The 26,618-nt window shown below is 43.7% G+C and overlaps 6 protein-coding genes across 8 annotated transcripts; 4 read left to right on the top strand and 2 right to left on the bottom strand.

Annotated features, from left to right (window-relative positions):
* Positions 1-2,063: 2,063 nt before the first annotated feature.
* On the bottom strand, positions 2,064-4,105 carry fbxl15 (F-box and leucine-rich repeat protein 15). Its single transcript, XM_029135241.3, has 4 exons — positions 3,931-4,105; positions 3,442-3,601; positions 2,840-3,342; positions 2,064-2,727 (listed from the first exon to the last, which is right to left on the bottom strand). The coding sequence occupies exons 1-4, from the start codon at positions 3,954-3,956 to the stop codon at positions 2,538-2,540; spliced, it is 879 nt and encodes a 292-aa protein (XP_028991074.1). The 5' UTR covers positions 3,957-4,105; the 3' UTR covers positions 2,064-2,537.
* On the top strand, positions 3,493-5,884 carry gpx9 (glutathione peroxidase 9). Of its 2 annotated transcripts, XM_055504403.1 has the most exons (6): positions 3,493-3,633; positions 4,675-4,890; positions 5,004-5,097; positions 5,224-5,354; positions 5,424-5,554; positions 5,640-5,884. In XM_055504403.1, the coding sequence occupies exons 2-6, from the start codon at positions 4,759-4,761 to the stop codon at positions 5,695-5,697; spliced, it is 546 nt and encodes a 181-aa protein (XP_055360378.1). In that variant the 5' UTR covers positions 3,493-3,633; positions 4,675-4,758; the 3' UTR covers positions 5,698-5,884. The 2 variants fall into 2 exon arrangements, with proteins under 2 accessions (XP_055360378.1, XP_040924403.1); XM_041068469.2 differs by lacking the exon at positions 3,493-3,633 and having other exon boundaries at positions 4,633-4,890.
* Positions 5,885-6,183: 299 nt separating this feature from the next.
* Positions 6,184-7,740, top strand: ndufb8 (NADH:ubiquinone oxidoreductase subunit B8). The gene is made up of 5 exons (XM_029134588.3): positions 6,184-6,342; positions 6,595-6,721; positions 6,806-6,905; positions 7,195-7,350; positions 7,573-7,740. The coding sequence occupies exons 1-5, from the start codon at positions 6,252-6,254 to the stop codon at positions 7,663-7,665; spliced, it is 567 nt and encodes a 188-aa protein (XP_028990421.1). The 5' UTR covers positions 6,184-6,251; the 3' UTR covers positions 7,666-7,740.
* Positions 7,741-7,868: 128 nt separating this feature from the next.
* On the top strand, positions 7,869-16,960 carry sec31b (SEC31 homolog B, COPII coat complex component). 2 transcript variants are annotated; one of them, XM_029134586.2, is made up of 26 exons: positions 7,869-8,058; positions 8,641-8,885; positions 9,042-9,237; positions 9,341-9,436; positions 9,868-10,008; positions 10,171-10,313; positions 10,403-10,502; positions 10,599-10,760; positions 10,955-11,107; positions 11,212-11,442; positions 11,540-11,614; positions 11,685-11,777; positions 11,862-11,979; positions 12,093-12,271; positions 12,358-12,484; positions 12,567-12,712; positions 12,875-13,048; positions 13,138-13,290; positions 13,390-13,582; positions 13,671-14,069; positions 14,221-14,259; positions 14,809-14,867; positions 14,999-15,124; positions 15,223-15,342; positions 15,433-15,504; positions 15,596-16,960. In XM_029134586.2, exons 2-26 carry the CDS (start codon positions 8,683-8,685, stop codon positions 15,773-15,775), a joined length of 3,678 nt encoding a protein of 1,225 aa, XP_028990419.1. In that variant the 5' UTR covers positions 7,869-8,058; positions 8,641-8,682; the 3' UTR covers positions 15,776-16,960. The 2 variants fall into 2 exon arrangements, with proteins under 2 accessions (XP_028990419.1, XP_028990420.1); XM_029134587.2 differs by lacking the exon at positions 14,221-14,259.
* A 1,133-nt stretch (positions 16,961-18,093) lies between these two features.
* scd (stearoyl-CoA desaturase (delta-9-desaturase)) lies at positions 18,094-21,828 on the bottom strand. The gene is made up of 6 exons (XM_029133637.1): positions 21,683-21,828; positions 21,198-21,458; positions 20,614-20,744; positions 20,321-20,526; positions 20,002-20,234; positions 18,094-19,908 (listed from the first exon to the last, which is right to left on the bottom strand). Exons 2-6 carry the CDS (start codon positions 21,427-21,429, stop codon positions 19,709-19,711), a joined length of 1,002 nt encoding a protein of 333 aa, XP_028989470.1. The 5' UTR covers positions 21,430-21,458; positions 21,683-21,828; the 3' UTR covers positions 18,094-19,708.
* Positions 21,829-22,625: 797 nt separating this feature from the next.
* dnajb12b (DnaJ heat shock protein family (Hsp40) member B12b) lies at positions 22,626-26,199 on the top strand. Its single transcript, XM_029133638.3, has 9 exons — positions 22,626-23,079; positions 23,439-23,601; positions 23,676-23,821; positions 23,898-24,071; positions 24,168-24,238; positions 24,393-24,502; positions 24,873-25,045; positions 25,125-25,259; positions 25,372-26,199. Exons 1-8 carry the CDS (start codon positions 22,947-22,949, stop codon positions 25,244-25,246), a joined length of 1,092 nt encoding a protein of 363 aa, XP_028989471.1. The 5' UTR covers positions 22,626-22,946; the 3' UTR covers positions 25,247-25,259; positions 25,372-26,199.
* The last annotated feature ends 419 nt before the right edge of the window (positions 26,200-26,618 follow it).

Below are 26,618 nucleotides of genomic sequence, written 5' to 3'. Positions count from 1 at the left end.
TATTCAGTCGCTTAATGTTACATAGAAATTGCTACCACATATTGTAAGAAATGAAAAATCCTTATTTACCTGCATATATATGATATACAGTGTAAATAAACAAAAAATAAATCATTACATCAACATAAACGTCTCCATAAACGCAGACTTTCTTGTGTTTTGCTAATTTTTTTCTAAATGTGTTTCTTTTTTATGTGGACATATACATATAAAGCGAAATGTTTTTGTTTGTGAGGGTGTATTATTAGGTTTATGCTTTATTGAAAACCTACTTTTGTTTCTATTGTGGATATTATCTGATCACAATGTGTGAGGGAAAGAAACTGTAAATGTATGTTATATATGCAGCTGCCACCTCAATGAGTCATTCTGACAGAGGAGTTTAAAGCAGTTTAACCTAAATTTATTACTTATTTTAATACACTGAGTATATTACAAGCAGCCAAGGGCTAAAACTATGTTCTGAATAAAATGAACTGACTCCAGTTTTGATCTGTGGGTATTGATCAATAATTTAGACAAGCGCCATATTATTGACAGGAAGACAAAATATGTTAGGCCGGCTATGTTTGAGAAATCCCCCGCACACTCCATCACTGGAACAGAAATTGCTCCGTGGTATACAGTAACGCAGCTATGCTTCTTCCTCCCCCCTGCAGATCAATGCTAATTGAGGTCCTACTTGATGAATGCATTCTGAAACATTTTTAACCCGCCGACTGCTGAGCAGTGGCTACGACGAGCCACAGCTGACAAGTACTAGAAAGTTGTGGAGGTGTTTAAGGTGAGACTTCAACAATGTATTTGGTTATACCCATACCTTCCAAAAACATTTTTATTAGAGATCATTTTTATAAATTGCTTTTTCACTACTCATACTTTTTTTCTTATTCAAAATATGGTGACTCTTTGCTACTTTGGATAAATATGAGTGTTTTACTGTATGAGGTGCAGCCAAAGTTGCCCAGCGAATTGAAATTTCAAGATTTACTTTATAGCTAATGACACTGTGAAACCACAGCGGAACAATATGATGATCAGCGCAACTAACAGAAGATCCCTGAAGCTCTCCGAACACAAGTCTCTGTTGGTGCAAAGTCAGCTTGTGGACAGCGCGCAGCAGATGGGGTAAACCATGCCATCATGTGGAAAATAGACCTGTTGTGTTGTCACACAGACAACCTGCAATATAGTCTAGCCAATCCCAACAGCGGAGGAAACTGTAGGAGGGATTTTAACACAGCTGAAGCAACAAGGGAACACATTAATTTTTACTGTGCATTCTCTGCATCAAGTGTTAAAAAGATAATAAGCATTGTTACTTTTTGTCTAACCAAACAAGACGCATCCTTTGAAACAAGTCTCAGTCTTATGATATACTCCTGACATATCTAACTTGTCCTTAATAGGGTTCCTGAACTTACTGTAGCATGAAACCCTCTCTTGCCTAACTGAAAAAGACACAACCCAATTCACTGCTGCCACCTTGTGTCGACTTCAGATATGAACCTACAGTGGATTTAAAATAAATATAACACGTTCTTGTGTTTTTTTATGTTACAGTTTAATGTCCCTCTATATAGTTCATACAGGTCATTACATGGCAACAGCATTTTAAGTACTCTTTACAAAATTCAAAGGCTTTAGGGAAAACAGTCATAAACAATTCTATTTTTAAATTGGACTAAGTCGTACATAATGCACAATCTGCATTTCTTAACAAGTAAACAAAAAGCATACCTTCCTAGTATACCATGGTAGCGTCTAGCCATTAAAAAGCAACCGGAGCACAAGGTAACGGTAAGAAACAGTTACACTGGGGAGACGATGACACAAACTTCATGTCAGCGCCACAAACTAACTTGTGGTGGCAGCAGAAGTCCCATTTGTAATATAATAAAAACTGGGTCGTGAAAATGGCTTAACAAAACTCAGTCAGGGGAATATGAGGAATGTAATAAACTAAATGCTTAAATGTTCAATTAAACTCAAACAGGTTTAAATGTTCCTGAATGAAACATATGAGACATGTGTGTCAAATAATGTTGTAGTACTTTGTTTAAAAAAAAAAAACAACAGAAAAATAATATACTTTGGCTAGATTTGGAATATCCCTTAAAGCCATAAGAGAGTTAAACCCACTAAAATATTAAGACATAGTGCAGCGATATCTTTTAGACAAGACACATTGTTTTTTTTAAGTTCATGGCTTAAAATCAAAGATAAAATTATTTTCAGTTTCTTCTTTTTAAATATGCATCAATGGTCACATTCTAGCCTTTTTAATTCTTTTGCCTCGCTTCTGTGGAACTTTGATTTGATTGTCCCACATTTTCTCAGAACTATTTAAGCACAGAGCTCTGTACATAGGAACCTCCCCCATCCTATGTGTATTACTTGTTTGTTTATTGAATGGTTTTAGATACAAAGAACTCTCGTCAGAACCCTAGGACAGGATAAATTATTCATTTGTCCCATAGCGGGACAGTGCCAACGCTTCCTACCTGTGTGCACATGTTGCAGAGAATGTTCTGTGTCTATATTTGGAGATTGATAAAAGGAGCAAATCCCAACACATCTTGAAGAAGTACCAGTGCCCTCTGTAAAGGCGGCTCAACGTCTATCACTACGTTGCGCTTCCGTAGTGGATCCAGGCTCGACTCTGTCACATTGTGGCAGTGATTCACCTTTAGGGACTGTAGCTTCGGGCAGTACTCTGCGAGAGTCCTGTGAGCACAGCATGCAGATGTTATAGAGGAGTGCACAAGTGAGGAGGCACATGTCAGAAGTGTGAGTATGTCACAAACTTAGTTGCTTTACATCCGAAAATAAAATATACCTGATGGACTGGTTCCTAACCCGCAGGCAACCTGTCAGGTCCAGCTGCTCCAGGCCCCTGCAGTTCTTGGCCACCTCCTCCACCGACTCATCAGTGATGTTGGCGTTTACCGCTAAAGACAGAGACTTTAAATCCAAACACTTCCTAGCCAGGTAGCAGATGGCATCGTCCTTGAGCTGGCGGCAGGCGGTGAGGTCGACTGACTGAAGCCCCCTGCAGTGGTCAGCCAGGCTGCGCAGGGACAGGCTGTCCACCCACTCGCAGTGAGCCAGGCCAAGGCGCTGCAGGTGCATGCAGCTCAAAGACACGGCCACCAGCGAGTGACGGGTGAGACAAACACAGCCGCTCATGTCAACCCTCTGCAGATGCTGGTTCTGGCCAATAACTGGTAGCAGCTCCTTGTCCGTCACCCAGTCTGAACAGTTCTGAAGGGACAGACTCTGGAGAACTTTGTTGTCCTTTAACATTGAGCAAAAGGCTTCCTTGGGAATGCATGACCCAGTCTGCGAATATTACAAAACATTTGCGAGAACAAATAAGTTGTGACATCAGTACAAGTAAGTGCAGCCTGGATAAATGTGTGTGTGATGGTCACAACCTACCAGGGGCAGATCGAAAGTCCTGCAGTTGGCCAGATACACCTGGATGAGGCTGTGGAACTGCTTGCTCACCCTTTGCAGGCTGACCAGGTGCTGCAGCGGCAAGTAGCACAAAATCCGTGGGACCAGTACATCCTCCCAGGGCAGGTCCAGGAGATGACATCTGCTCAAGACATGACAGCAGTAATTACACAGGTGAACTTTGATACTGAACGCAGCGCTGCAGCAGCGGTTTGACGCAAACGGCAACAACAAAACAATTAGATGTCAGCGTTTTTCTGGCTTTGAAATGCACAAATAGTGCCGGTGATGTTACGTGATCCACGAGAATCCCCCCTGTCGTGGTATTGGATCGTTACACCAAAGTTAGCGACCGTAAATAACAACCGGCTCCGGTGGCTGTTGCTATCGCCGTTAGCTGAGATGCTAGTATGCCGGGGCCACCGATAAAACTGCGTTTTAAATTAAAAATTCAATTCTCGAAGCACGTACGTTGCTATCGTGGCTTCTCCGTCCATTCTTAGCCAAGCGTATTATGAAAAGAATTTAAGGAGGCGTTCTTCTTTAGAAAAATGGCTAAATGCCGTGTTTCCCTTTAGCATCTTGCAAGCGTCCAAGGTGTAACCCAAACCGAATGCCGCGTTCAAGAGCGTCGGAATAATCTGGATTAAATCACGCAGTTTCCTCGGCCGTAGGAATGGCGAAAAAAACAGAAACAGTCCTCAGTGACCGTAAAACATTTAGTTGGTTCTGCACTACATGTAAGGAAGGTTTTCAAATTTAATAAAATGATAAAGACAAAATTGGAGTACAATTCAAAACAAAACTGACGCATTTTATTCCTAGTGTCTGACGGCTAATAAATGAAAGTATGTTAAAACAAAGAAACAGTTCCAACAAAGTTACTGTTTCTTCAAACTGAGGTGTTACAATTACAATATATGTAGCATTTACCAGTCATTCGCTATGGAGATAGGCATCACAATTAAACAGTGGTGCTCATAAATTAAAACAGGAAATTATAAAGTATCAGTTAGACAAAATAATGATGTGGTCTGCTGTGCATCCATATGTATTTGTTTTGATTGTATTACTTCCCAGTCAAATACTCACCAGAGCTACTTTTTCTAGTTTACATGTGTTGAATAACTGACTATACGACCAGCACACCTCTGGCCAGAAGAACAATGGAGTCAGTCATGCTGAACAATTGCTGACCCATGAGTTATGTTTCAGTGAATGAGATGAGCCACCGGGACAAGCTGACTGAATACTCACTCTTGACTGCCTACAATCTCATATACAAGCTAAAGTACAAGCATGGCAAATAAATCAATTTATGAGTTCTCTGCCGAGACGCTGGATGGACAGCCGGTTCCGCTCGGTAACTACAGGGGTAAGGTGCTTCTCGTCGTCAATGTTGCCACCTTCTGAGGGTCAACAATAGAGGAGGTAATAACCTGCAAGGAGGCTGATTGACTACGGTCCCCCTGTCACATCATCTCATTACACGTAACTCATGCTGTCATTTTTATTAAATGGGTTTTTTTGTCCTTTTCTATCAGTACCATCGACTGAATGCACTGATGGAAATTTTTGGTGACCTCAACTTCACTGTCCTGGGATTCCCCTGCAACCAGTTTGGTCTTCAGTCACCTGGTAGGTACAATAACACTAAAAATATTTAGAATACTGATTATACAGATGGTTATTGTACTCGTAGTACTTGTACTTAGTTAGGATCTGAATACTTTAATCACTTACTCATACATGTCACTTTTTCAGAGGTGAATCACGAAACCCTTGATATTCTAAAGTATGTGAGACCTGGTGGGGGGTTTGTGCCAAAGTTTCCTGTTTTTGGCAGGGTTGAAGTGAATGGATTAACTGAGGATCCACTTTTCACCTACCTAAAGGTAATGTGATTTACATTATATAAAATAATTGACGCCGCTGCAGCTACAATTATTTCTTCTTTGCTACAGGATACTTTGTCATTTGTCAACCCTCTTATTGGAGATATTAAGAAGTTTTACTGGTCCCCCATCAAAGTCAACGACATACGGTGGAATTTTGAGAAGTTCCTTATCACAGCAGAGGGTGTTCCTTTTAAAAGGTAAAGCCATTTAATCTATCTTAGTTAGTATCACAAAATAGACTTTTATTATTTTTTTATTTATGTTGTTTGTTCTTTGCCGCAGGTATGAACTTCATAGCCCCATTGAAGAAGTGGAGAAGGACATTGCCGAGCTTCTCTGATAAACTCACTTTAGTTAAGCACCAGTGTCAGAGTGATGACCCCTCAGTAAATGCATCAAACGCACCTGAGCTGGATCTGATGGGAGGAGGAACAAGACTCAGAGCTTCCGTGCATTCACTCTGAAAACAGCTTCCCCTCAGCCACTGCTGCTCATGAATAAATATTAATAAACCACAATGAAACAAACCTCCAAATAGATATGACTCTCTTTTACTCATAATTATATTAATTGGCATCACCAATGAAGCAACATCAATACGTTTTAATAATATATACAGCTAATAGTGTAGTCATACAGTTCCAGCTGTTCTCAAACTCATATCAAAGAAAATGTATTATATTAAAAGGTATTTTTATATAAACAGTCAAATTTAATCTTATTTATATGGAAACCACACTCTAACCTAGAAGGCGGCGGTATTGTACCAAAAAGTTGTTTTTAAACGAACAGAAAAAAAGAGAAAGAAAAACGAACTGGCCCTGATGACGACCCATACTTTACAATCCCGCGCATGCGTAGTTGTTGTCTGTCAGACAGCAGCAGCCAGTAAACATGGCTGGTGTTGGTTTCCGACGCTGGGCTCAAGCGCTTTCTAAAGGGAGAAGGCCTGGAGTTTCAGCTCTTCTGGCAGGATGTAGAGCTGGTCAGTACTGAATAAGGTGTTTTAGTGTAGTGGATGGTGATTTTGTGTACGAATATATATGAAGATTTGAAGTCTGTACCCTTAATAGTCTTAACCTTGACATGCTAACATTAGCTTTTGCTAATGGAACTGCTACCGCTGTTTTGAATGGCGGTGCAGGCAGATGCAATAACATTGCTTTTTTATGATATTTATTATATATATTTACTTTCCGGATTCATCGATTTACAAGTGCGTGTATTATTGCCTTAGCCTCTGGTATAAGCAAGGATACTCTGCCGGGTCCGTATCCGAGGACCCCAGAGGAGAGAGCCGCAGCTGCAAAGAAGTACAACTTGAGGGTTGAGGACTATGAGCCGTATCCCGACGACGGAGAGGGGTATGCCTATTTATTGCCTGGTTTCTAAATTAATCAAAACCGTTATTGCATAAATAATAAATTCTCACCGATGTGTTTCATTAGGTGTGGTGACTATCCAAAATTACCAGACATATCTCAACAGGAGAGAGATCCCTGGTACCAATGGGACCATCCTGATTTGAGGAGGAACTGGGGAGAGCCAGTAAGATAACGATTACTTTAGTTTTTGCTGCTTGAATTATTATTTTTTGTTTTTGTGTTTTAGATTTAGATTTCAACATACTCTTTATAGATAAACTCTGAATAACATTACATTAGAAAGGCATTGCATTATTTTTTTTCTGTGAAGAAACAGTTCTTTGTCTTAAAGGGTTTTCCGATTAGCTTGATTGGAAAGAGTTACCGATTTCTCCACCCAAAAATTGTGCGACTGTGTTATGACAGTTCCACTTTGAACATCTTTGAACAAAAGAAATCTGTTCTATTTTTAGATGCACTGGGATTTTGACATGTTCATCAGGAATCGTGTGGACACATCACCCAGCCCTGTCCCCTGGTCCTCTATGTGCAAACAGCTGTTTGGTTTCATTGGATTCATGCTGTTTATGTTTTATGTTGGAGAGAAGTTTAAATTCTACCTACCTGTTGTAAGTACAGACCATTGCTAGGATATTTTTTAATATTTTGTACTTTTTTTAAGAGGGTGAGAAATGTCTTGATTAATTAGCCAATTGTGTTTGTCTTCTTTATATAAATTGAAATTAACTGCTGTCTCTTTATTTTTAATGGTGTGTGTGTGTGTGTGTGTGTGTGTGTGTGTGTGTGTGTGTGTGTGTGCGCGCGCGCGCGTGTGTGTACATTTGTTTTAGGCTCCAAAACAGTATCCCTACAATAACCTGTACTTAGAGAAAGGAGGAGACCCTGAGAAACAACCGGAGGAAGTCAAGAATTTTGAAATCTAACAACTTGAATCTGACTTTACTTGTCTATATATATAAATAATCCTGTCACGAATAAAGACCTATGTTAAAAAATTATATTCCTGTTTTTTTATTCTTTATGGAAACAAAGTAATTTGTGCTTAACAACATTAACAAAGTAGTAGAGGTTACCACAGAGTAGTTTTAACAGCTATTCCACATTTTTTACACACTTCATGTATTAATCCTTGGTTACACTCGGGTTGCTTTAGGGCACCGCTAAACAAGAAATGTCCGTGTCGGCCACCGTAGCGCAGTGACAACACGGCAAAGCACTTTGGTCGGGATCTGTCTGTGCTAAGCTGTTAGCTTGGCTGATAAGTAGCGATCCATATCGTGGATGCCGACTGTCAGATCGTGATTTGGGCGGTTGACGTGAGTTATTCCTAAAAATATTTTGCTCGGTGACTCTGTGTGTTACGCAGTGTTAGTTTTTGTTAAGGTCGGGTAGCAAGGGTGGTGCCTGCTTAGCTTGCTTGCTAGCTAACGGCAACTTTGGCTGCGGTTATGCACTGGAATCAAAAACATAGCTACAAATATTAAGCCATAGCGGTAACATACAAATATATGTTATTATAAGATAATATCTGTGTAGTTTCATGTCATGGATGATTAATTTATCTTACTTAAATGCATCTGCCTCACTAACGCTAACGGGTGCTCAATATTGATGCTGTATAAACGAAAAGCTAACGTTAGTCGACGCTTATTGGAAATCAAAGTAACACGGCGACAGTATATATTAGAGACAGTGACCGGTTAGAGCGTTAATTTTACAGCTAACATGCAATTATGGTGCAAATGACTTCATCGGAATAGTTGGGTGGAAAAGCTGTTGTGGAATTTATACTTTCAGGAAATAGTCGGAGGCGGTTACACCTTGAAAAGTGAAGTTGCGCTTGGCTTTAGCTTGGACCAGACTTGCATAATTTAAATGCATGTATTATTTTACTGTAGTGGAGTCCCGATCGTCTGTCCAGAACCTACGTCTAGCGAAAAATGAGGCTGAAGGAGATCCAGAGAACTGCCCACCAGGCTTGGAGTCCTGCGGGACACCATCCTATATATTTGGCCTTGGGGACATCAGCACAACAGCTTGATGCCTCATTCAACACTACCGCTGCCCTCGAGATATTTGAGCTGGATTTCTCTGACCCCACTCTGGATATGCACCTCAAAGGGTCGTTACCCACCTCCAACAGGTAATCTGTAGAAGCTGGACAATAATGAGATACACAGTAAATAAGCACTATTCTTTTTATGATTATATTAGCTGGGAAGGAGAGTGTGACATGTAATAGTTTCTTAAATTAAATAGGATGTTACACACTAACTTACCTCACCTTTTATTTTCATAGGCTCCACAGTATTGTGTGGGTGAATTTTGGTGCAGGAGCAGATGGTACTGGAGGGAGACTGATTGGTGGCAGTGAAAATGGTGCATTAACTGTATATAACCCAGAGGCCATAATGAGCTCTGGAGCAGAGGCAGTAGTCGGACAGTCCGAAAAACACACAGGACCCGTTCGAGCACTCGATTTTAATCCTTTCCAGGTAAACGTCTGCTCTCGGATGTATGTCTCTCTAGAGATACTTCTTACTGAAGGAAGTTGGTTTGCTGAACATCATCAGTGTTTCTTTATTGTTCCTGCCTCAGAGTAATTTGCTTGCATCAGGAGCTAATGATTCAGAAATATACATCTGGGATCTGAATAACTTCAGCAGTCCGATGACACCAGGAGCAAAGACACAGGTGGGTGCATTATTAAAAAATGACACATTCATTAAAAGGAATGTGTTGACTTGTTTTACTTGTTTCACTTGTTTCAGTCACAACATTTTCACTGGTTTCTATATGTTTGTAGTTTCCTATGGGTACAGACTGAAAGCTACGAGTTTTGCTTTTGGGTTTCATTTTTACATGTGTATCTAGCTGCTTGTAAATAATGATGCTATAGATTATTTGTCACGTTATACCTAATTATATATACATGTAATTTGCTAATGGTATTATTTACTAAACATCCTGGTTGTATGTCATCAACACCATTTTTGAAAGGTTTATTTAAATGAGGGAGAACATCGTTTGCATAGCACACATCAGAATGGTACTTTGAATATTGGAATTTGTTTTGTCACACACTCGCAGTCAGGTTTGTTTTGACAGCACCAGTTTTCTTTCAGCCTGCTGAAGACATCAGTGTGGTGTCCTGGAACAGACAGGTCCAGCACATCCTGGCCTCTGCCAGTCCCAGTGGGAAAGCAGTTGTGTGGGACCTGAGAAAGAACGAGCCCATAATCAAGATCAGTGACCACAGTAACAGGGTTGGTGACTTTGTAACAAAGTATAACACAATCAGCTTCAGTGTTTGTTTCTTTTAACTTACTGCAAGATTGTGAGATTAATCCAAAAGTTTCAGGTTACACTAAAATTATTATGCACCCTTTAAAATATTTTGTTTACCCTTTTTTGTTGTGTGATTTCAGATGCACTGTTCAGGAATGCTTTGGCATCCAGATGTGGCTACTCAGTTGGTCTTGGCCTCTGAAGATGACCGCCTGCCAGTTATCCAGATGTGGGACCTCCGCTTTGCTACATCACCCCTTAAAGTTCTTGAAAACCACACAAGGTTAGACTTTTGATAGTTTGTATAATATTTCTTTAAGGGATTATATACTTGTTAAAAATAAAGTCTACACACAGTCATATTTATTCCAGGGGAATCCTGTCTATATCCTGGAGCCAGTCTGACTCTGAACTCCTGCTGAGTAGTGCTAAAGACAACCGCATTCTCTGCTGGAATCCAAACACTGCAGAGGTGTGTCACGTTAATATCTAAATCACTGTCACTAATTTAGCTTCCTTGTTACTGTAACTTGATATTTTCTTGATTTTTCTATTCTCTTTATTTTAGGTCATTTATGAACTTCCAACAGCGAATCAGTGGTGCTTTGATGTCCAGTGGTGCCCCAGGAATCCGGCCCTGCTTTCAACAGCATCATTTGATGGGAGAATCACTGTCTACTCTGTCATGGGCGGGAGCTTGAAGGCTCAGCAGCAAAGCACGGTTGATAAGGTAGCAACTGTTTTAATAGGATCAGTTCTGAGATGCACAACTTGTCCACAAGATGGGGCCGCTATAAAGGGAGACCCGCGCTTCCTGATTGTTGATTGCTTAACTAAATTATTTAAAGAGTTCCCTGTGTATTTCCTGTTGATCGCCTGTTTCAGCATAAAGACTTGACTTTAACGCATCTTTTTATTTAACAGATATCCTCCTCATTTGATACAATGGATCCTTTTGGTACAGGGCAAGTGCTGCCTCCTCTGCAAGTGCCTCAGCCCACAGTGCAGGAGACCATAGTTCCCCCTCTGAAAAAGCCCCCTAAGTGGGTGCGCAGACCAGTGGGTGCTTCCTTTGCTGTGAGTGTAACCTTAAAATATTCTGTAAACACGTATATGGAAAGTGTTAAGCTTTGTGAAATTATGTCTTGATGAGTAATTTGTATTATATTATTACTCTGCAGTTTGGTGGAAAGCTGATAACCTTTGAAAATCCCAAGCTCCCACCAATGCAGAGCCCTCAGCCTGTCCCCAGACAGGTGTATGTGAGCCAGGTTACCACGGAGACGGAGTTCCTCCAGCGCTCTAGGGAGCTGCAGGCTGCACTGCAATCAGGTTCCTTCAACAATTACTGTCAGGCCAAGATTCAGAACTCCAAGTCGGACGCAGAGCAGGATATTTGGAAGTTTCTTTTGGTGGGCATTCATATCTGACTGTTGGTGGCACAGCATCGCATCTGTTAGCTAGTTCAGTGTTTTAGATTTTAAGCTAATCCGTTTCCATTGTGCACAGGTCAATTTTGAGGATGAAGCACGAATTAAGTTCCTCAGACTTTTAGGATTCAGCAAAGACGACTTGGAGAAAAAGGTATTTAAAATGTTCCATTTAGTTCACCTCGAAATTCTACCCAGTGTTTTAGCTGAATAATATCTTTCAGATTTCAAAATGTCTGGGGAAGAGTTTTCAACCCAATGGACACGGAGTGGATGCCAAAGATCTGGCAGAAAAAATGCAGCGGCTCTCCACTGAGGTCAGTAAGAATGCATTCTCACATCCTTTGGGCCATTGCTTTTTGCAGCTACTGTTTATTGTAAATGCTTTTTCGTATTTCCAGAGGTCTGATGAAGCAGCTGCATCAGCTGATGCTAGAACCTCAGGCTCTGTTTCACCTTCAGACTTCTTCAGTCAAACCCCAAAGGAAAACTCCAACTTCCAGATCCCTGTGTCATGTGGTAAAAGTCCACCTGTGCAATATTTTTCATCGTGTTAATAACTGCTTTGTTTATTGTAACTAGTTTGTCTTACTTTGGTCATGGCTCACAGTGATGTTGTTTAAATACTGTAGATACTGATGGTTTGATAAGCCAGGCTCTGCTGGTTGGCAACTTTGAGGGAGCTGTTGACCTGTGTCTGAACGATGGACGCTACGCTGAAGCCATCCTGTTGTCCATCAGTGGAGGAGAAGAGCTACTCAAGAAAACTCAGCAAAAATACCTAAGCAAACAAAAGAACAGTATTTCAATGGTAAGACTGTTTTGAAGCCACTGCAATTCAGTTGGTACAATGACAGAACATATTTTAGCTGTACATTAATTTAATTTATCCCATAGCTTATATCATCAGTCGTGACCCAGAACTGGAGAGACATTGTGCAAAGCTGTGAGCTGGACAACTGGAAGGAGGCTCTCGCTGCTCTGCTGACCTACGCTCACCCCGAAGATTTTGCCCGTCTGTGTGGTGAGTTGCCCACCGTCGTATCTAAACATTGAATCTGCTCTGCTTTAATATCAGCCTTTATAGGGTACCGTCTCCTTGGTAGATACCCTAGGAAGCCGATTAGAGCACGAGGGGACAGAGAAGCGATGCCTGCAGGCCTGTCTTTGTTACATCTGCTCTGGGAATATTGAGAAACTGGTGGAATGCTGGGCCTTGCATAGAGACTGCTCCTCCCCTCTTGGTCTAGAGGTAATAAATCTTAAATGTTCTTTCAAATGCATGTTTACATCTAGTCTAAATGCATGTAGTGTTTATTGAACAAATCTAGAAAGACATGGCTGCTCAAAAATAACATTGCAGGAGGGAGAATCCATATTTATAACTGATTTGTGTGTGTTTGTGTATTTTAAGGACCTAGTTGAAAAAGTCATGATGCTGCGCAAATCAATCGAACGTCTCCGCAACAGTGAGGTGGCCGTCCAGAGCCCCATCCTGGCTGAGAAGCTAACCTGCTACGCCGGCATACTGGCAGCAGAGGGTAGTCTCTCCACCGCCATGTCCTACCTGCCTGAGAACTCCGACCAAGTAAGAAGCCAAGCAATTAGTAGTAACATCTGAGCTGCATTTCCTCTGTTTAAACACATTTCTGTTTCTTCTTCCTTTTTTTTTTTTAGCCTGGGATCACGATGCTGAGAACCAGACTATTCCATGCTCAGGGAGAGGCTGCTGTTGGACCGCAACCTCCAAACTCCTTCAACAGAGTAAATGTGTCCACAGCCAAGCCCCATCCTGCTCCTCAGGCTCATGCACCAAAATCACAAATTATGGTACAATTTAGTAGCAACACAAATCATTAAACCACACTTGTATTTTGGTGAAACTCCAATTATAAATCTTTTCCTTTCCTCCATTTTAATCTTAATCAGAGCCAGTACCAGCCTTCAGCTCCATCCCAGGTAGCTGCACAAGCACAGCCTCCTATGCCGTCACTTTTCACCCCACAGCCTGCTCCCACTAACACCGGGCCCAGGCTGCCACCCTCTTCACACATACTGCCACCCAGCATGTCCCGCCCTGCTGTGAGGCCTTCCTACCCCCAGCATCCTGCACCAGCTCCAGGTATGATCAACATGCTAAGTGACACATGTCTCTGCCCTATATTTAAAGTCGTTTAGCACTGATGGGGCATTTTTGTGTCCTTTTTTAGGCTTCCTTCCTCATCAGGCATTCCAGCCCCAGCCTGTGCCCATGGGTGGGCCTACAGCCTTCCCTTCTCCAGGTCCTTCTATGCCAGCTGCAAATTTATCAGGACCTCCATTGCCCCCATCGTCATCAACCCCCGGAGGCTTGCCCCCGATGCCCAGCCCTGGGGTCCCACCGACAGGCTTCATGCCATCTACCTCAATAGCATCAGGCCCCATGCCACCTAGTTCCCAACCTGGAGCCCCAGTTCCCATGTATCCAGGGGGCCTTCACAACCCAGGGCCTGCACCCCCCATGGCATCTGGTCCCTTTTCTCCTGTTGGATCTGGCTATCCACAGGGAGGCCCTGGAGCTCCTGCGGTAAAACCCTTCCCAGCAGCTGCTGTTGCTCCTCCACCAACAGGTACAAACACTGCTGGATAACTTTCAGTCTGAAGTTCACAATTGCACTTATACTTTCTGCTTTTTCACACATTTAATACTGTTTTAGGGCGGTAAATGTTCTACAGATGTTCTTCTTTATGTTCAGCTGTCACTCCTTATTTGATTTGCAGGAGACTTTCCCTGGCTGAATTTCCAGTGTGACCATCAAGGTGACAGAGTTAGGGTTGCATATGGAATAGAAGGCCATCAAAACATACACTGAAGAAGACAAGAAAAGTAGAAACACCTGTAGAGTGTAATGCAAAGCACAGTATACCTGCAGTAAAGATTTTGTGTCCCATTGCACTCGCATTGGTCAAGGTTACTGTGTTTCTGGTCACTCTGTGTATGTTTGGTGCTCGCTTGTGACTTAAGTGTCGAGCCTTTTAGATATTTGTTTTCTAAGCTTTGACAAAACCATTTTCCATTCTTGAGTCAAGAATGGCAACTGCACATTACCGTGAATCTGGTTCAACAATTTACAACATTTACACTTTATTGTAAAAACACTGTCATTTAGATGCTGATGCTTACCACTGGAATAATGTTTGTAATGTGTGGCTGTTAGCATGTGCCTTTGTGTGCACCGCATCCAAAAGGCCTAATGTCATGATCCTTTTGCTTTAACTGATTGTCTCTATGGGACAGTCTTTGGCTGCCAAAGCGTAAAGAATTGAAACTATGGTTGCACTTTTCTAACTCGCAGTCTTCTTATTTAGGGCATCAAGAAGGCTGGAATGATCCACCAGCAGTTCGAGGTGGACCCAGGAAGAAGAAGGTACAGTTTTTTTTATTACTATTAGAACAGTCAATGAAATTCAAACATGCAGTTAGGACTCAGCTTTAAAAAACTGCTTGTTGTTAATAATCTTCCTCATATGGGCTGGTTGTTACTGATGTGTTGTGCAGGTCCCTGATAACTACACTCCACCCGCTCCAATCACAGCCCCTGTGATGGGATTCCCAGTGGAGGCCCCTCAGCATCAGGATCATCCCCAAGTCCCTCCTGGAGCTCCTCAGGAGCCCAGCGTTCAGGTTGGTTTGTGACAAGGGGGTTGTTATTTATATTCTCACCAGTAACGTGCGCACTAAATCTGTCAACAACTTGCATTTGTGTTTCCTGTTTCATTCAGCTTCTCCAGCAGCTGCCAGCGGAGAGGGTGGAGCAGAAGGAAATCCCAGCTGAACACATGATCCTCAAGTCCACCTTTGACAGCCTGGTGCAGCGCTGCCAACTAGCAGCAGGAGACCCAGTAAGGAGCCTTGGTAGCAGCATCCATACGTCACTGTGTTGTGCGGAGGTTTCGTGAACTGTTAAATAAACAAAGTGTTTTCAATCGCAGCAAACAAAAAGGAAACTCGACGATGCAGCCAAACGTTTGGGATACCTCTATGACAAGCTGAGAGAGCAGTCGGTGAGATATCATGCACGTGAATGATGAGTTGTGTGCGTAACGTTTTAGTTCTTTGCATTTCCTGAATATCGGTTCTCCCTTGAATCTTTAGCTCTCCCACAACATCCTCAACGGGCTCCATGAGATCAGCCGCTGCGTGTCGAGCCAGAACTACCAGAGGGGCCTGGAGGTCCACACTCAGGTGGTCAGCAACAGTAACTTCAGTGAGATTTCCGCCTTCATGCCCATCCTCAAAGTGCTCATGACCATCGCCAACAAGTTGGGCGTCTAACCCCAAAGGCCACCACCAGCCACACTTCAGTGTTAACATATTGTTATATATGTATTTATTTCTTTTTGACTTGACTCCGTGCTTTGATAATAAGACAATTTACTGAAACTATTTCAGATTTGTGGTTATCACTCCGTACATGTTCCTTCCTGCAACACTCGGCTGATTTTGGCACTGAGGTGGATTTTTGCAGAGAATTATCGATGTTGCTGTGGTCATTTTAAAAGAAGATGAATGTATCCTGAAAGTGGTGATTGTGTGTGCAATTCAAGATTTGATGTAATATACAAAGAAATTGGTGCAAAGTCTGAGTCAAAGTTGGTGGATTACATTTTACATACTTTACACCAGCACGTCCTTTTCCTCTCACCTCAGCAGAAACATTTGTGCTACAACTGCAGAAGCAGAACACCTGCATCTAGAAGCTCCTGCATCCTAGATAGGATGGGAATCATGGGAATAAACATGGGTGGCTCTCACTTTCCATCTCTGAGTGCTCTGTGTGAGGGAGAGACAAACTGTTTTTCTTTATACTGACTTTATATGCTTTAAAAACAAGCATCAGAGCATTTGAAACACTGTAACATAATCACTGATTGTTCTCTTAACCTACTGTAAAGGATTGTGTGATGTGCCATGAGGGATTTTGGGCCCAAGCGCTGCAGAAGAATGTCATACAGTGATTGTGAGGTTTTTGTTTTCCTCATTTTGTGTTAACTCCGCCGTATTCGCGCTGTCGCTTCCTGGTAGTTTGTGTGAATGACTGAATTCGGCTCCTTGTTCCTCTCTGGGGTTCTTTCCCGTTTTAAGTTCACAGGGCAGCTCCTAAGCAATGACGTAAATATATGTTAAACTGCAAATGAAATGTCATCCTCGCTGCACCCACTCCTTAAATTGCTTGTACTCTTTCAATCAAGACTACACGCTGTCCTTTTGTAAGTCTTAATGACCTTTATACAACCATGCTTCTTTTAGATTAGATTGAACAACCTCAATGAACTGGGAAATGAAATAAATGTAATCTTCTGGTTTGTAGCTGGACTGGTGTATCACAGCGGCAGAAGGCAGGAAAGTGCCTCCATGTGCTCGTTTTGTTTGCACAGATATTTATACAGTCCATGTTGCTTTACTCATTTTGGTGTCTTTTTTTCCAAATAAACGTCCACTTCTGTGGTTCTGAAACTACGATTCGCTCTAATATATTGTAAATAAGTTATAATGTAATACTGGCCTCACATTTTTAGGTTTACTTTACCAGGATAGTTGATTAAATTACTAAGCTGTTTATTACAATTTGGTTTTATAAGTTTTATAAGTAGATTTATAGTTGTAATTTTTTAACTTTAATTACTATTTCCATTTTTCATCAGCAGATGGCTGTACTGTACAAAAAAGCTATTGCCATATAAACAAGCACTGCACTGTGCTACTTTTTTCCAGAAGCACGTGAATGCACCACACGCTGCATTTAAAGACATTTCCCCGTAAACTATAGTAACGTCTTGCAGTGAGTTTCATAACTCGTCCGTTTTATTCACTGGGATATTTCCGTATCCTTACAAGTTGGCGCAGGTGTTTGAGCCACGCGTCCCCATTGGTCCAGGACGATCAGAAGTCAGGACCTCGACGCTGATTGGTCGACGAGAGTCAGACGCTGTGACCTGCGTGGCGTGAACGTTTCGGGGGGTTTGAACTGCAGTGACCTCGCTCATGTCATTCTCGGGTGATATTAATATACTTCACCACATCACATCACACCACAGTATCGTTCTATGTTAGTCACGCTCTGCTCTAAGTGACAGTGTGCTTCTTCATTTGAGCTCGTCTTGCACTTCCGGTTTACATTTAGATTATAGTATTTATTTGGGAAACTGCTGTTGCTTTATCAACTTATAAAGCAGATTTTAAAATAATATTTTAGAGCCTGCTGAATGTTCAGTTTTGAGATAAAGCAGGCAAAAATCTAATCTAATTCCTGATCAATGACTAATTCTTTCAATGGCAATGCCATTTTGCAGGCAACTGTAACTTTCACACAGGATGTGCTCATCAGTCTGGAAATGGCTTATGTAATCTAAACCAGCCTCTGCTCCACACGCTGGTCCTACATTCCTCTCTGCCCGTGCAGCCCATTTGGACACTTTATTCATTGGAGTCAAAAAATGAATAGACAGGATGCGTTTGACTTATGTCAGCAATGAAACTGGTTGGGCAAAGATAGGCTTTAATCATTCAGATGACTCTCACCTGAGCCTCTAGTTAAAAACACTTTAAAGCAAGAGGAAAATAAATAAGGAAGAAAAGCAACAACACACGTGTGCGGAAAATATGGTGAACTTTATTTCAGAGTAATACAATTTAAATTTAAGCAACTCATTCAAAGGGGCGCTGTAGACAGCATGACTGGTTTGGCTTTGTGCTCGAACTTTCCTCGTGACAGCTGATGTGCTGTGACTGGTAGAAACTAGTTGGCACGTCCGTCAAGGCCCAAGTTACAGCCTTTGTCTGATTAAACGATTGCACCAGACGTGACATTTGTATCCGAACCTCTATTTTCACCTACAGGACCTTGATGTGACCATGCTACCGTTTACCTACAATAAAAGCTCACGTGGGTTGAGAATATAAAAAAGGTTCCACCTGGTGTTTTGGCCTGTTAGCGCAGATTTGGATCCGATTCATTTTGGTGGTTCTCAACATTTTTGTCTCAAGCTACAGAGTGTGAAGATCATCAGAACTGAATGCAAGTCATAAGGCATTGGGTTGTTTCCTGACTCAGGGGAAAAAATATATGTGCTCCAATTTGAAATATGCGATATAAGACCTTCTGCTAAATGTGCAGAAAATGTTAGAATAATACATATGATTTAGTCGGCAAGGAAAATATATTGAGATAATAAATAAGATAATATCAGCCTTTAGCAACACTAGAATGATGTACATAATCACAGATGCACCTTAAGGTTTGCCACAACAATCAGCTTTCTGTGGGACCCTGAAGGGAAACCAGACCCAGTTACAGAAACAGTTGTGGTGATCCAAAAGTGACGCAGCTCCACAGTAAATAGTACAAAAACAGCTTAGGTTCAGCCATCAGAGTATAAAAACAGCTCACTACAACACCACCACGATATAACATCATGCACGGTCGGCCCGCTCTTTTGGAAAACCACCACTGGTTAAAATCTCTGAGAGAAGCTTCCATTGAGGTGGCTGCAGATGTGCGGACAGCACCGCGTATACGCCTCAAACGTCCAGGTAGTGTATCATTCAGTGTTAATATTTAATGGCAGTCTTAATTTAATGGTAAACAAGCGCCTGGGTTTGGCAAAGGTCTGGGTTCCCTCACGCTTCCCATCATGTGTCAAGTCTTAATAAAGCTTACAACGTTTTGAATGTGATTTGCAGCCTCATGCCTTTTTTACAGATCGTACAGAACTCAGAAGGTGGATGCATGTTCCAACTTTACAAAAACTTGCCCTAAAGTACAATGGAAGTATCAGTGTCCAATCAGTATCGTACCTGATCTATTAGCGTTTCGTTTCTCCACATTTCCGTGCTCCATTTCTTGTGTGTTTTCATTGGTAATCGACTAATACGTGACTGATCCCGCATGATGGAACGCACATCACACCGATGTGGCAAAAAACAACAGAGAATTCAACTTTGAAATGTATCTACCTCAAACCTAGAAACACCTTAGAAAGACCTCGGCCGAAGTGACTGAACCACAAACCAAGGCCCATTTAGCAAGATGTGTTTTTTTTTTTTAAATCCATCTGGAACGTTTTGTTTAGTTACAGCTACAAAAACTACAAAAACAAGCAAAATGTGGTCAAGGCCCCCATGAAGCTGACTTGATCCCCAAGGATGAAAAATGTAGAGTCGTCACGGGACTGGAGATTCTTTTTTTTCGGGCCGTTCCACTGACTTTTAGCCACTCCGGTGGCTCCCGTCGCCCGTGCGCTGCCGCCGCGCCTGCACTATCTCGTGGGAGACCCGCTTGCGATCCCGGGCCAGGCCCAGCAAGCACATGAGGTCGATGAAGCAGGTGGTGAGGTTCAGCTTGCAGCCGAACTCGCTGGTTGCATAGTCATAGGGGAACGTGTGGTGGTAGTTGTGAAATCCTTCTCCTGTGAGAAAGAAAGAAAAGGAGATGAGACCCTGCTTGAGTTTCCAATGGCATTAGTTTCACTTTGCACAGCAACGCGTGGGTTTTTCCCTACCTATAGCGCTGAAGGTGACAAACTTGTTCTCCCGGGGGTTGATGCTCTTGTCGTAGGGCCTGTTCCCCCACATGTGCGCGGCGCTGTTCACCAGCCAGGACGCGTTCAGCACCAACGTGTACCTGAGCAGCGCCGGGACGAAGTAGGCCACCCACGGAGACTCGTCCCACAGGTACCAAGGCACGAACGTGGGCACGAAGAAGCACATGAGCAGCACGGACGGCTTGTAATACCTGAGAACGCAGTTTCCATTAAGCGGCCAAGTCATGACTAAAACACAACCCTTCCACTGGCTTCTATTTGAATCTGGGCCACTCACTTCCTCTGGAACATCACCACCTTATCGGCCAACAGGTCGCTGAGCTCCAGCTTTCGTCCCTTCTCGATGACGTCGGGGTGTTTGCGCACCAGCAGCCAGCCGATGTGGGCGAAGAAGAAGCCCCGCGAGGCGTTGTGGGGGTCGGCGTCCGTCTCCGAGTACTTGTGGTGCACCCGGTGGTCGCGGGCCCATTCGAAGATATCGTTCTGTGGGGCGGAGGTAACACAGGTTCAGATCCACTGCGGAGGCAACCGAGCTGTGAGCAGAATCGTCCATGTTGGGAGGTGGAGTACCTGAAAAGCCATGGAGTTACCGATGGCCAGGAAGATCCTCAGAGGTAGTGAGGCCTTGTAGGACCTGTGACTCCACAGGCGATGGACTCCTGCAGTAATTCCCAAGGCGCTTATCAAGAAACAAACTCCAGCTGTGGTAAAAACACATCAGTTAGAGTTAAAACTTATTATTCTCACCCGCTCCTTACATAACTAACAGTAATAACATTGCTTAATAAAATGGGTTGTACCATTTATCAGATGAGTATGAGATAAATTTAAATGGATTTGTGCATATTTTGATCAATGCTGTTAAATTCACGTGAAGATTTAGCAACATTTTGTTTAAAGTGATATTTATTTTATTTTTCAATAAGTCTTTTTGTTTGTGGCACTAAAACCTATATTTCTGCCATGGGGGGGGGGGCATGCACAGATCAGAGTAGCCGCTTCTCTGCATGCATGCAGAAGCTGTGATCTGCACACACACACACACACACACACACACACACACACACACACACACACACACACACACACACACACACACACACACCGTGGAAAAATACAGAATACGGAGAGGTAGATTGTGTTGTCTTACTTACACCACAGCAAGGTCAGAGGGGACGCTGAGGGGATGAGGAACACGCCATATAACGAGCCCAGGTGCAACAGAGACATCAGAATGACGTTTCTCCAGACGATGACCATGGGCGGTTTGGGGCCTTCCTTCGCTTTGTACGTGGGATCAAACACATCGTCCCTGCCGGCCTCTGTTGACACGGTCCCGTTGCTGGACTTGTGCGCCCGCTTCTCCAGCGTCTCCGTCTCCGTCATCGCGGCTGCGGCTGCGGCTCGGTGATGCTCTAAGCGCCAAAGAGGAGAGAGATCGGTCAGCTCGGCGCGCTTGTGTCGCGCCCGCGTCACGGAGGGTGGAGCGGCGGGGCGCCCTCCCCGCGCGGCGAACATGTTGATCGCCCGTGCGCCATCGAACGGCAGCTGCTCAAACTGGGATGCCACGTACGTGACACCTGTGGGGAGCAAAAAAAAAAACGAAAAGGGGAAATATGACGGCCGACGGATAACTCACCGGACAAGGCGAACGAGCGGACGCGTGGCGGTTTTAACGGGAGGCGAATTGTGTCTAACCCCAAAATACAGTAACCCAAAAAGGGAGAGCGACAGTCGGCTCTGCGGAAAACGCATCAATGGGAGTTGGAGCCGGAGGTGCGACGGACCAATCAGCGCTCGGATGCCGCCTTCAGCTCGGGCTCTGATTGGCTGCCTCCTTATCTGCTGTTTCACCTTTTTATTCATCCTGCAGCCAGATGTGTATTAACCTCCTGCGGTCTGCAGCCACACATCTACAGGCGATTTGCACATCACGTCACGCCACAGCGTTGATACGGTGACATATGACGATGAAGTTAATGTCCCGTTCAAGTCCGTCTGCTCCTGTGTTAGCTGTTTCCCAAATTTTCCAAACGTATGGCAAGCCCTGCTGTGTTTTCCCCCTATTGTGCTAGTTTATTGCAAGAGTATGTAAAACTGAAAATTATGACATGACCCCCAAGTTTGCAAACACACTTTTGAAGCATTTACGTTTGTTTAAGAAACATTTCGTGCCCTCCAGCTACTCTCAGTGGTATGATGCTATGTGCAAAACCCTTATTTGCTGGACCATTTCCATTCACGCAATGATTAATATGAATCTGCAGAGACACGAACAGTGAGGCGAGGTGTTAAATTTGACCGTGATAAATCAAGCGCCGAACATGAAACTACACCCACTCAGGATAAAGGATGCTCAGTCATGCGTTACTCACCCACCTTCACAAAAATGCCTCGTAATTTAACATTTGATTTGATAGAAACACAATACAAATATTTATGTAGTACTAAAGAAGGGTTGCTGTCTCTCATGATACCACAGTCTGTTATGCCTGTCTAATATTCAGGCAAAGAGTCAGTCTGGATCACTGATGTTGCTGAGTAAAGTCCCGTGATTAAAGATTCGGCCAAAGATGGAAATAATGTTGAACTGAGGACGCAGGGCCCAGATTTAAAGGGTTAACACACCCACGGGTGTTCGTGTGCATGACCTACATTCGAAAACAGGCGCTTTAGCGCCATCTAATGGGGGAACCGTGTATTACAGGGAGCCGATGTCGCTCAGCTGGTGCAGCCGGAGCTAACATATTTCAAAACGCCAGCAACTGCAACATACACTGACACATGCATGTCGCCGGCTGACACGCTTTCTATCAGGAGCATCCACATGACGTCACCAGGAGGCGTCTTTATTTACTTCTGGTCCAGTTAGCCGCTGCCGGTGCCGCTGCTGTCCCGCTGCAATGGAAGTAAACAGGGACGAGGCGGAGCGCTGCATCGACATCGCGACTGCGGCCCTGGCCAACGAGCAGCCGGAGAAGGCGCAGCGGTTCCTGGAAAAGGCGCAGCGGCTGTTCCCGACGGAGAAAGCGCGGGGTGAGTCAAGATGGCTGCTGGCGAAGCGGCGGCTCCGGAGCCGGGGAGCCGCGCGGCATCAGCACCTGCGGCATCACCCGCATCCCGGATGAAGCGTGCAGAGCGCGTGGCCGCGGCCTCTCGCAGCTCGCTAGCTGAATGTCATGATGTCATTTCAAGACAGCTGCATCAGCGGCAGCCGGTTTTGTTGCTCATTGTGTTGTCACTCCAGCATCACATGTCCTGATATTTCCCAGCATCATTAGCTGTAGCTTATGTCACGGCTTGAAGTGTTTTTATTTTTCTTTCTTCCTCTCCCATGCTGTATACCTGTATATATGTCTGTAAATCTTTAGCCACCGTTGCTCTTTGTGCCCTAGTCCTGCTGGACCTGATGGCAAAGAATGGGTTTGCACCTGGACAAGGGGGGCACTCTGGCTTCGGTGGCACCGCTGGGCCCCGGCAGCGGCCGAGCACCAGTGAAGACAAGCCTTCAGACACATTCAAACCGTACACCACAGAGCAGCTAGACGCCGTGAGGAGGTACGTCCTGTAGAGCTGATGGGCCAAAGGGAGCAGTCCTCTCTGTGTTAGGCCTTAATGTGTTTTCTACACAGGATAAAGCAGTGCATAGACTTCTACGACATCCTCGGGGTCCAGAAAGACGCGTCTGAGGACGAGTTAAAGCGGTCGTACAGAAAACTTGCTTTGAAATTCCATCCAGACAAGAATCATGCTCCAGGTGCGACGGAGGCATTTAAAGGTAACCTGCACACGCCAGCGTCACGCAGCACACGCTCGCCGTGCTCGGATCCATCATCCGTCATCGTTTCTGACAGCCATCGGCAACGCGTACGCCGTCCTGAGTAACGCCACCAAGCGCAGGCAGTACGATCAGTGCGGGGAAGCGAGGAGCCACCCGTCACAGCGCGGCCCAGACAACGGGACCTTTGAGCCGGACATCTCACCCGAGGAGCTCTTCAACATGTTCTTTGGAGGAAGTTACCAGACAAGTTAGTGTCACCGCTCTGTGGTTGTGAGACACAATGTTGTCATTGTTACAGGGGTTATGAACTATAATAAGTGCTGCGTGTGCTGCGTTATCCTAGGTAATGCTAACGCCTACGCTAACGGGAGGATGCATCACCAAAGACGGGAGAGGAGAGAGCGACAGCGGGATGTGAGTGCACCTTGTCTGATGATGTATGCAGCCGTTGTGGACAGCAGGGGGCAGCACTCAATCACACTTAATCAAAGCACGTTTGGTGCCTTTTAAAGGCTTTGAAAGCAGCTGAGCTGATTTGAACCGTGTCTTGACGTGTGCTCTTTCGCAGGGAGGTCTCGCTCTCTTCGTTCAGGTCATGCCCATCCTCATCCTGGTTATTGTGTCTGCGCTCAGCCAGATAATGGTCAACAGCCCCCCCTACAGCCTCAGCTTCAGGCCGTGAGTCTCATCCTTGACCTGAACATCTGCCTAAAATGGACGCTTAATGCCACAACAAACCTGCGCCAAATAGCGAGGCATTAAAATCAGATTAAATTAATATTACTTGAAATTCTTCATAATCCAACCTGTTTTCATTCCCTGATGGTTGCTAATGTCAGTTGTTTCCACTTAATCATAGACTCTTTCTGCGTCTCAGTGAGACGTGCCCCTCCCCATGTTGACCCCCGCTTGCGTTTCATATACGCGTCCCATTATCAGTCATGAGTCTTGAGCAACATAACAAAGACAGATGGTGCCAGATTCGTCATCCCTGTGTTGCGCTCAGTCATATGATCGCTCTCTCACACGTCGTCCTCTTTTCATGCAGGTCAGCAGGTTATACGCAGAAGCGGCTGACGGAGAACCTGAAAGTGCCATATTATGTAGGGGAGCAGTTTTCCAAAGAGTTCACGGGCGGCAATTTGAGGAATGTGGAGCAAACGGTGGAGGATGATTATATTTCTAATCTTCGCAACAACTGCTGGAAGGAGAAGCAACAAAGTATGTTTTGCCATGACACCGTGTTGTATTTCCCCTCATATAGCCGTCATAGATAGCTCTGTTCTGTTGTCTCCTGCAGAGGAAGGCATGCTTTACAGAGCTCGCTATTTTGGAGACACGGATCTGTACCAAAGAGCGCAGAGGGCCCGCACGCCAAGCTGCGCCAAGCTGTCCGAGATCACGGCTTCCCTACACGGTTGAAGCTGCTTTCAAAGCAAGTTCTCCTGATGACACCTTTTTTATTTTACTCATTACTGAACATATTCCGCAGTGACTACATCACATGTTTTGACGCAGTGATTCATTTAAACTGTCTTTGTTTCTAGAATCAACACCAGAGCTTATTGGCTGTAAATAGATACGCTTCGACAAGTGGAGACTGAAGATGAGCAAGAACCAACCGGCATCAGTCTGCATCCAAGTGACCACATAGACTGGTTGAAAATGTGAATTTTAATATGTAGATCCTAAATATAAACAAAAGCCACTTAACAAAAATGGACCCTATAATGAAATATGGGCTTGAAACCCCATCAAGTTGGCAGCAGTGTGAAATAGCAATGTAGTAGCCATTCAAATACTATTTACTGTATGTAGCAATTTATTAGATACCACAGCGAATGCTTCCTCTTTAGTTTTGTGCAGTCAGATCAGTAACGGAGAATGAGACGGGGGGGTGGGGGGGGCGTTTGGAGATTTAGGGTCAATGCACATTCTGAAAACTATGCAGGAAAAATGTGAAACCTTTGATGATGAAACATTCTCCTGTATTAGGTTGGCTATTCACCTGAACACCCAACATTTATCTTGTGCTTCTGTGTGTGAGAGCAGTAAGTAAATGCCCCTTTGCACTTTGCTTCCTTTAATTCTATTACAAATAGGCAGTAAATTATATTAAAATAACAACTCACACTAAACTCCAAGAGACAGAGAGAGACGTGCCTACCCACAAAGTGGGACTTCATAGTTTTTAGTTTATGGAGTGTATTATCTCTAATGGGCATCATTTGTGTAAGAAGCCATTACTGTCACTCATTGTGTTTGTCATAATTCTTCGTGTTATTTATTTTTAAGAAATGAATGATCAGCAAAGATTCTCCTCACTGTTTCACCAGGTTTTTACTCCCAGATGAAAATAAATATCAATTCCTAAAGGTGCGACTCGTTGCTTCGGCCGGCACAAGCTCGGCTTGTGGAATCAAGCGCTCATTCAGCACATCTGACTCAAACTCCGCCAGCTGTGTCTGCTTGAAAGCAGGAAATGGAAACACGGCTCTGTGCACGTTGCCTTTTTGCTAGACGTGCAGCACGTGGCCGGCAGGAACTTCAGCGTCACATTCTTTCACCGCAAAATGTTCTCAGCTGTTTTCAGCAGGTGTAACGTCACGGCTTCCTGTCTCTGTGTTTGCAAAGTTGACACTTTTCCTACTTTGCGCAACAGTATCCCTTAGTTCAACAGGTACTGTATCTCAATAATGGTATGATTTGGTAGATAATACATATAGAACTTAACAATAAAAGTCTATATATTTACTCGAGATATTTAAACAACTCCTGATTAAATTAGACCAAT

Source organism: Betta splendens, chromosome 19 (assembly GCF_900634795.4).
Source record: "Betta splendens chromosome 19, fBetSpl5.4, whole genome shotgun sequence".
Taxonomy (NCBI): Eukaryota; Metazoa; Chordata; class Actinopteri; order Anabantiformes; family Osphronemidae; genus Betta; species Betta splendens.
This window is presented reverse-complemented; position numbering and strand designations above follow the sequence as displayed.

Bases quoted from the DNA above. Each gene is read 5' to 3' on its own strand.
- dnajb12b (XM_029133638.3), top strand. From the start codon at position 22,947: ATGGAAGTAAACAGGGACGAGGCGGAGCGCTGCATCGACATCGCGACT. The intron at 23,822-23,897 runs GTAACCTGCACA...CGTTTCTGACAG, and splicing joins TGCGACGGAGGCATTTAAAG to CCATCGGCAACGCGTACGCC. The intron at 24,503-24,872 runs GTGAGTCTCATC...CTTTTCATGCAG, and splicing joins TACAGCCTCAGCTTCAGGCC to GTCAGCAGGTTATACGCAGA.
- fbxl15 (XM_029135241.3), bottom strand. From the start codon at position 3,956: ATGGACGGAGAAGCCACGATAGCAAC. The intron at 3,343-3,441 runs GTAGGTTGTGAC...TAATATTCGCAG, and splicing joins GGACTTTCGATCTGCCCCTG to ACTGGGTCATGCATTCCCAA. The intron at 2,728-2,839 runs GTATATTTTATT...CTGTGCTCACAG, and splicing joins GTTAGGAACCAGTCCATCAG to GACTCTCGCAGAGTACTGCC.
- sec31b (XM_029134586.2), top strand. From the start codon at position 8,683: ATGAGGCTGAAGGAGATCCAGAGAACTGCCCACCAGGCTTGGAGTCCT. The intron at 10,503-10,598 runs GTGTGTCACGTT...TCTTTATTTTAG, and splicing joins GGAATCCAAACACTGCAGAG to GTCATTTATGAACTTCCAAC. The intron at 13,583-13,670 runs GTATGATCAACA...GTCCTTTTTTAG, and splicing joins GCATCCTGCACCAGCTCCAG to GCTTCCTTCCTCATCAGGCA.
- scd (XM_029133637.1), bottom strand. From the start codon at position 21,429: ATGACGGAGACGGAGACGCTGGAGAAGCGGGCGCACAAGTCCAGCAAC. The intron at 20,745-21,197 runs GTAAGTAAGACA...TTTTTACCACAG, and splicing joins CCCTCTGACCTTGCTGTGGT to CTGGAGTTTGTTTCTTGATA. The intron at 19,909-20,001 runs GTAGGGAAAAAC...TCTTTCTCACAG, and splicing joins TGTCACCTTCAGCGCTATAG to GAGAAGGATTTCACAACTAC.
- ndufb8 (XM_029134588.3), top strand. From the start codon at position 6,252: ATGGCTGGTGTTGGTTTCCGACGCTGGGCTCAAGCGCTTTCTAAAGGG. The intron at 6,343-6,594 runs GTCAGTACTGAA...TTATTGCCTTAG, and splicing joins TCTGGCAGGATGTAGAGCTG to CCTCTGGTATAAGCAAGGAT. The intron at 6,722-6,805 runs GTATGCCTATTT...GTGTTTCATTAG, and splicing joins TATCCCGACGACGGAGAGGG to GTGTGGTGACTATCCAAAAT.